This window comes from Vicia villosa, linkage group LG3 (genome assembly GCF_029867415.1).
Source record: "Vicia villosa cultivar HV-30 ecotype Madison, WI linkage group LG3, Vvil1.0, whole genome shotgun sequence".
NCBI lineage: Eukaryota > Viridiplantae > Streptophyta > Magnoliopsida > Fabales > Fabaceae > Vicia > Vicia villosa.
The window spans coordinates 93614298-93623414 of NC_081182.1; the positions used below are offsets into that span (position 1 = coordinate 93614298).

The 9117-nt window shown below is 36.8% G+C and overlaps 1 protein-coding gene across 1 annotated transcript; it reads right to left on the reverse strand.

Moving 5' to 3' along the window:
- Positions 1–3187: 3187 nt before the first annotated feature.
- Positions 3188–7279, reverse strand: LOC131662165 (transcription factor RF2b-like). The gene is made up of 4 exons (XM_058931872.1): positions 6630–7279; positions 5811–5943; positions 5286–5370; positions 3188–5151 (listed from the first exon to the last, which is right to left on the reverse strand). Exons 1-4 carry the CDS (start codon positions 7169–7171, stop codon positions 4781–4783), a joined length of 1131 nt encoding a protein of 376 aa, XP_058787855.1. The 5' UTR covers positions 7172–7279; the 3' UTR covers positions 3188–4780.
- Positions 7280–9117: the final 1838 nt, after the last annotated feature.

A 9117-nucleotide genomic window follows, 5' to 3' on the forward strand; every position in this document is an offset into this window, starting at 1 on the left:
GTTGCCGTTGGAAGTTGTTTTGTGATGAAAATTTTTATAAGATGCTATGTATTGAGAAGTGGTGAACCATGTATGATCTTTTCTTTCCTTTGAATATTATCATACGTTCCTTTATACTGTTTGATATCTCACCCCTTCTGTTTGAATGTTACCCTTTGTTGGTAACATGCATGTAACGACGTGGAGTAGCCGTTTACCTTATAGCTCGATTCGGTGTGTCTATGCTCTGATACATAACACTCGGGGGACGTTTGCGATAATTTTTGCTTTATATCATTGTGTTTTGATTATGTTGTTACATTTTATTGAAATTCATTTTTGTTCTCTTGTGAGACATGTTGGATAGTTGTTGCCTTGTTGGCAAAGATATTATGACTTTGAATTTATGTTGTTCTTTGAATTCCGCTGCGATATTATGAACTATTCCTGGTTGAATGTTTAATGAATTATGCTTCCTCCGTTATATGTGTTATGTATCTATGATCATGAGCATGATTTGTGATGTGTTCTTAGTTGATATATGTGACGCCTCGAATCATGATGTTTGTTTTGAGATTTTGTACTCTGATTTTTCCTATTAATTGTGGGGTAGATTTGGGGTGTTACATTAGTGGTATCAAAGGAGGTCGGTCCGTCCGGTCAAGTGTCGAGTCGTAGTGTGGTATAACAATCATGTATTGTTATTTTGTGCTGATTGCTTTTGTGTTGTAGTGAAGAGTTGAGATGGCTGGAAGGAATAACGCTGCGATTGCTGCTGCTTTGGAAGCAATGGCTCAATCTTTGGAACATCAGCCGAATGTTGGTGAGAATGCGGCGTCTCACAATTTGGATACCTTCCAAAGAGAGAATCCACATGTGTCCAAGGGAACCCATGATCCTGATGGCGCATTGACATGGCTAAAGGAGATTGAGAGAATCTTCCGTGTGATGGATTGTACTCCAGACTAGAAGGTTCAGTATAGAACTCATATGCTAGCAGTTGAGGCTGATGATTGGTGGCTAGAGGTTTTAGGTGAGGAGATCACTTGGGTTGTGTTCCGTAGGGAGTTCTTGAGGAAGTACTTTCCGGAGGATGTTTGTGGAAAGAAGGAAATCAAATTTCTTGAGTTGAGGCAGGGGAATAAGTCGGTTGTGGAGTATGCTGCTAAGTTTGGAGAGTTGGCTAAGTTTTACCAACATTATGATGGACCAACTGGTAAATTTTCTAAGTGTATCAAGTTTGAGAATGGGTTGCGCCAAGAAATCAAGAAGGCGATTAGTTACCAAAAGATCCGTGTCGTTGTTGATTTGGTTTATAGTTGTCGGATTTATGAGGAAGACAACAATGCTCATTATCGGGTTATTAGTGAGAAGCGGGGCAAGAGTCAACAAGGTCGTGGCAAGCCTTATGGTGCTCCAGTTGGCAAGGGGAAGCAAAAAGCTTATGAGGGCAAGAGGACTAGTGGGGGAGGTGCACCTGCTGGAATTGTGTGCTTCAAGTGTGGCAAGGCTGGCCATAAGAGCACTGTGTGTACTGCTGATGCCATGAGGTGTTATCGTTGTGGTGAGATTGGACATACGACACCTGCTTACAAGTATAAGCAGATGGTTTGTTTCAAGTGTGGTGAAGAAGGACACACTGAAAGTAAGTGTCAGCAGCCCAAGAAGTAGCAAGCTAGTGGAAAGGTGTTCGCCTTGACGGGAACTCAGACCGCTAGTGAGGATGCATTCATCAGAGGTACATGTTTCATTAATAGCATTCCTTTGATTACTATTATTGATACTGGTGCTACACATTGTTTTATCTCTGCTGACTGTGTTGAAAGATTGCGTCTTGTGTTGTCTGCTATAAAAGGATAGATGGTTGTCGATACTCCGGCTAAGGGATCGGTAACTACTTCTCTTGTGTGTTTAAAGTGTCTTGTGTCGACTTTCAAAAAAGACTTTGTTGTTGATTTTGTTTGCTTTCCGTTAAAAGGTTTGGATGTGATCTTGGGTATGAACTGGTTAGAGCATAACCATGTCCATATTAACTGTTTTTACAAGTTGGTGAGGTTTTCTACTCCTGAAGAGGAAGGTGTGGAATTGTTGTTGGCTAGACAGTTGCGCATGTTGATGAAAGAAGAAGTGAAAGTGTTTGCTTTAGTTGCATTGATGTTTATTGAGAATCAAGCGATTATAGATGAGTTGAAGGTGGTGTGTGAAATTCCTGAAGTTTTCCCTAATGAAATTCCTAATGTACCGCCTGAGAGAGAAGTTGAGTTCTCTATTGATGTTGTACCTGGTACTAGACCCGTGTCTATGGCACCGTACAAGATATCCGCATCAGAGTTGTCAGAATTGAAGAAGCAATTGGAAGAATTGCTTGAGAAGAAGTTTGTGAGACCTAGTTTGTCGCCGTGGGGAGCTCTAGTGTTGTTGGTTAAGAAGAAGGATGGAAGTATGAAACTTTGTATTGATTACAGGCAATTGAATAAGGTGACAATCAAGAACAAGTATCCACTTCCAAGAATTGATGACTTGATGGATCAATTGGTTGGTGCTTGTGTATTTAGTAAGATTGACTTGAGATCAAGTTACCATCAGATTAAAGTGAAAGATGAGGATATGCAGAAGACGGCTTTCAGGACACGTTATTGACATTATGAGTATTCTGTGATGCCCTTCGGTGTTACTAATGCGTCGGGAGTATTTATGGAGTACATGAATCGTATTTCTCATGAGTATCTAGATCGATTTGTGGTGGTGTTCATTGATGATATTTTGATTTACTCTAAATCGGAATCAGATCATGCTGAGCATCTGAAGTAGGTGTTGCAAGTCTTGAAAGAGAGGAATTTGTATGCTAAGTTGTCCAAGTGTGAGTTATGGTTGAAAGAGGTTAGTTTTCTTGGTCATGTCATTTCTAGTGATGGCATTGCCATGGATTCGTCTAAAGTAGATGTCGTGTTGAGATGGGAAACTCCTAAGTCGGCTACCGAGATTCAAAGCTTCTAGGGATTAGCTGGTTATTATAGAAGGTTCATTGAAGGTTTTTCTAAGTTGGCACTTCCGTTAACGAAGTTGACGTGCAAGGGTAAGGATTTTGTGTGGGATCTTCATTGTGAAGAGAGTTTTATCGAGTTAAAGGAGAGATTGACGTCGACACCAATTTTGATATTACCTAATTCGGAAGAATCATTTATGGTTTACTGTGATGCTTCTAAGATGGATTTAGGAGGTGTGCTTATGCAAAATGATAAAGTTGTTGCTTATGCATCGAGGCAGTTGAGAGTTCATGAAAAGAGTAATCCTACGTATGATTTAGAGCTTACTGTTGTTGTGTTTGTATTGAAGATTTGGAGGCATTATCTCTATGGTTCTAGATTTGAAGTGTTTAGAGACCATAAGAGTTTGAAGTATTTGTTTGATCAGAAGGAATTGAATATGAGACAACGAAGGTGGTTAGAGTTATTGAAAGATTATGATTTTGGTTTGAATTATCATCTAGGAAAAGCTAATGTTGTCGCCGATGCTTATGTTGAGATGTTTTTCGGTTCATGGGAACCATTGATGTGGCCTTGCACTGGCGATGATTTATGTTGAGTTTTAGGTTCAAGAGAAACCAGTGACGAGTATTGGTGTTGGAGGTTGAGACGAGTATTACATATATTTGTGTAGCATTCAAGCATCATGTATATTAGAAACAGGTAGGACTTATGTCTAGTGATAAGTTAGGACTTTGGTCCAATGCTCCTCATAATGTCTCTAATTTAAATTTTGTTAGTACTAATAATCTTTGGGTTGGATCAATACATATAGAAGCTTTAAACAGGACCCCCGTCAGTGAACGATGAAATTGATCCTCTTGAATTAATCAGTCACAAGTTGAATACCAAAATTTAAAAAAAAAAAAAAATCTAATATTTAAAAAACACTCCTATGTGTTTTCCTTCATCGTATTACCCAGCTATCAAAACAAGCAGCGACTCGTTAAATAGGACAGCTGCTAAAGAGACAATGCTGCCTTATCCATGTTCTAGTATTGGGGCCCTCCAAGTAGATTTTGAGTATTAATGTCTTGTAAGACAAAAAAAAATAGACAAGAGTTAAAACGTACATCACTGAACCATGAGGGGGTTGGCATTCTTATCACCAAGACTTTAAAGACAAAGGACAGCTTCTGTTGGAAAAGCCAAAATCATAATACATGGATGAGATCTTTCAAAACCTTATCTTTGAACTCATGGTTGATGAAGACACTTATTACTTAGAGCTACACAAAATAAATGCAGTACAATCACCTAAGACTATAATGATAACAATAACAAGACATTACTAAAAGTACTAGAAGTACTTCTTACATATCCTTTTCCGTTTTGGATAATGCATTTCACACATCCTTGAATTGGAACAATACAACAAATCACAGTTTACATAATTAGTATCATGTAAATGGTGATGATACACATGACCATGGAGGAATCAAAAACCATCCCAACATACAAAGACACCAAAAGAAGAGAATGACCTTTCATTCCTAATATTACAACCCACAACACCAAAATGCCACGCTTCGACATGATTGCGTGAACTTTTTGCGACAAAACCACAAGGGCGCGTCCCCTTTTTGGGGAGCATCCCTAAGAATAAACAATCAAGAATTGATTTTTAATCTAAGTTGAATGTTTAATGAAACAGAGAACTTTCATTTATATGACTAAACTTTCATTTATATGACTACATGTCAACACTATGGACAGATGACAAGAATGGAATACCATAAATAAGTCAGCAGGTCAAGAAGTTTTTTAGGTTAAATTCAAAATGTAGTGCTACTCTCACTTGCAGATATTGAGGGACCTTCAGATTTCACGAGGGCTGATCCTTTACTACTGATGTCAAGTCCCTTAAAACGACCGAGGTGATCGTTTTGCAACATTTCTGACATTTGGTGAGAATTGGTCTGTTGCAGCTGATGAGTTGGCATGTTAGATGGAGAGTGACCGAATTGAGGAAATTGTATGTTCTGGTGACTAGAAGGACCTGAATGTTGTTGCGGCATTGAAAAGAAATTTGACCCTGCGAATTGCATCGGGTGCATTCCAAGATTATATGATTCAGAGGGGTTCATTGCCTCTCCAGTAGCAATCTTAAGCCTCTCAACTTCCTTCATCAACGCATCATTAAGAGCTACATAAAATCAGAAACAAATTTCAACATCATTAATTAATTTTAACGAGATTATCTTAAAAACTATCATTTGAAATATGCAAAACATGTATCTAGTTGTATCATAAGAAAGTGATTTAGTTAATAGTAGCTACCATCTCGAAGGTTTGCCTGTTGTTCCATGGCTTGCAGACGGAGCTTAAGGTCGGTATTTTCAGTACTCAGACCACTTGTGTCCCTCTAAAAAATCAACAAGTGATGAGTAAGATTCATCAGTCATAAGTTTTGTGCATACAAACTGAAGTTGACAAATAGTGAAGCTCAATTGAAAAACAATATCCATACTAGGAATTACTAAAATAATTTGTGAATTGAAATTACTATTCTGTGACATGATCAAGAAATATGTAGATTTCAGTACCCAAAAAAAGAAAGGATTTTGTGAAGAGAAATACAAGAAGAGTATGTCCACCGTCCAATAATGTCATATCATTAGAATCCTCAGACAAAAATCAAAAGCCACAAAAAGGAAAGAAACTGCAGTATCATATCAAAACCTCGCATGAAATGCAGCTCCAACAAACAAAATGGATTGTCAAAGATTAGACTAAACATCTAAGTGTTTTTACTACGGCAGAATAAAAATACAGATATTCTTCTGAATATAAGTTGACACCAACCTGATATAATGTCAATTGAGCAGAGAGAGTTGTGGCCTCTGTTTGAAGGGTCTGAACTTTGCGCTCAAGCTCTTGTATATAACGGGCCTTTCTCTCTTTTGAACGCGCAGCAGATTGTCTATTCGCAAGTATTCTATATACATAACAACAACACTTATGAATTTGTAGTTGAAACAAATCCATAACAATTACTAAAATGCAGTTATTGAAAATAATCCGAAACAAAAGTATCATCTTTGGCATAAACCTCAGTAACATTTCCATCTCCCATCCCATTTCAAACACTCAACAAGGACATAAAGTTGTTAGAAATTACAATTCCACAGTAGTTGTTTACTTCTATATGCATTCTTCTTAGGAAATAGCAACCAATGAAAAAAAAATTGAATAATCTAAACGAAAAGAGAAAGATTATATATTACCTCTTAAGATTCTATCATTAGATTTAACATAGTTATTGCACAAAACAAGAAGGTTAACAGCGATTTCAAAATCTCCATAGTTCACACTTCACACAACCACAACAAAATCGCAATCATCAAATAACACCAAAATGCCAATACTAAAATTCCTATTTCAAAATCAACATTGTAAAAAATCAATATACTTCGAGATCAGATAATGTTAGTTTACCGAAAAATCATAATCAACTACTTACATTTTCAAATTTACAAATAATCATGTATCTAATAACAACGCAAATTAATCACAAATTAATAATGACAACTATAATGATTATAATTTAAGAACAGAAAACTTGATACATTATCAAATGAAGATAAATCAATAAAAACAATTATAGCAATGATCAACAAAAACCTCTTGGCACGCTTTGGATCCTGAGTCCAAAGCTCCGCGAGTTTATCCGGAGGCATAGCTTTCTTCGCATCCATGATCTCTCCAAGCATACTCGTCGTCGACGTCGTACCATCAACAGAGCAGCTATGTCTATGCCTCGTCCTCGGCGTAGTAGCTTCATTCAAACTCTTCTCTCCATCATTTTGACCGCTCGTCCCCGCTCCGTTACCGTAACCGCTTTGATCCGATCCATTTCCGAGCTTCTCCACGTCAATGTAGGTGAAGAACAGATCGTCTTCCGATCCGATCTCCTCCAGGCTGGCGGTCGAGGAGCCTCCTCCGTTCAATGGATTTGACGGTGATAGTTCCATCATTTCGTCGGGGAGACGATAGTTGATCTCGGAGTGCGCTCTCCGGTGGTGAGAGTGGGATTCGCCGCCGTGTTGAGCGGTGGCGACACCGTTGATGCTGCCGCGGATGAAGGGGTTGGGAGGGGGTGTTGATGATGTGGCATTGGGATTGTAGTTTGAGTTTGAAGGTGGATCTTGCAGATGTGTTGACATTCTATTCTATTCTGTTTTCTGAGGCTTTTCCGATCGAGTCTCACAAAAACACGGACAATGTCTCTCTCTTTCTTCTTCCTCACGTTCTAACCAAACATTACAATTGGCTTCTTTATTTTTGATAAAAAAAAATTGGTATAGTCTTTTTTTTAATAATTTAATGTATTTATAAAATTGTATTTTATTTATGAAGAAAATGTATAAGGGTGAAAAAAGTTTATTACTGTGTTCCTTAAACTAGAGCTGTTAAAATGGGCTAGCCCATATGGGCTGGCCCGTCAGGCCCGAAAAATTATAGGACTTGGGCCTTAAAATTAGAGCCCATATTTTTCAGGGTCTTTTTAGTCTAACCCTGAAAAGCCCGCTACCCATTAGGGCTAGCACATATGGGTCGTGGGTAGCCAATCAGGCGCGCATAATTATAAATTTTAAAAAAATATATTAATATTTATATTATCTTACTCCAAAATAGCATATTGATTTTTCTTACTTCACTAAATTTTATCTCTATTTTATTCAACATTTCTCTTTTAAATATTATACATTAATATAATCAACATTTTTTCATCATATTATATTAGTTTTTATCTTATAATAAATATTCAAGTATTATTTTATACAATTTAGACATATATTGTATTTAGAAACACATTATAGTATTTATAAGAGATAATATAGTACTTAAAAATGTATTATGTTTAAAATAAAATAATTTTTAATTTTATTTATAATAAATATTATGGAGTTTTATTTTAATTTTTTTAAATAAAAAAGCCCATTTAGGGCTGGGTAGCCCGAAGCCCATCTAGGGCCGGGCTCGGGTAGTAAATCTCGAGCCCATATTATACAGAGCCTTTTTGGCTCAGGCCTAAAAAGCCCAAGGCCCGCTAGGGCCGGCCCGTTTAGGGTCGGGTAGCCCATATTGACAGCTCTACCTTAAACCATCCCAACTGCTTTTTGTGCTGAGATAGACCGTGGATTTGAATCTACGACTTCTTATTTATTTTTCTCTTAAAAAAAATTCTTTTGAATAATATCATCCTAATTTTTTTCCGTCTATACATTGGTCTCTTTCGTTAAACGCCCTTAATGGAAGTTGACATGGAGTGACACAAGGGAATTTTTCTTGACACGTGGCATAATGAAGTGGATTTAGATTGATTATATTATTTTCTAATCTGTTTTTTTTATTTTTTTTCTTTTATTTTGTTTTGTCGAAAAAAAAACACTTAATATTTCCTCTTTCATTCGAAAACCTAAGATGTCTTCTTCTAATATTGTATTCTCATACTTCTTCACCTTAACCATTCCAATCAAATCTGTTTCAATGTCCTCTTCCGTTTCAAGGCGAAACAAATTTATTTCCTTCCATTCCACATTTGTGAGCAACTATTTAGGAAAACTGTGTGTGTCATGCTTGTATGGTGTCCTACCGTTGCAAAAACGGATCTAACAAAGGAAGGTTTTTATTAGATGTCCATTTTGACAGATTAATATCTTCTTTATCTCAAATGATTTGTGATTTATAGTACCATTTTGGCAGATTAATGTCTTCTTTATCTCAAATGATTTGTGATTTATAGTATAGTGAAACATGCTTGGCTATGATCGTAGGGTGATGAAACTTGTAATTTATTTATATAAGATGTATACATGACAAGGAAAAGATGTTTCTGAAGTTGTGAACGAAGATGGAGACAAGATGAAGGAGTTGGACGATGTTGATATTTTGAAGGAGTTGCACAAATCTTCAAATAAGAAGAACAAGAAACTACGGAAGAAACTGAACTTAGAGGCTAATAGATGATTAAAGTTAGTTTGTAATATGTTAGTTGGTTGGGTTGTTAGTTAGTTAGTTACATCAGATAGCTTGCATGCTAAGCTACTATCTCTTGTATATAAATACTCTTATGAGCATCCATTAATAGCATGAGAATTTGCCTTCT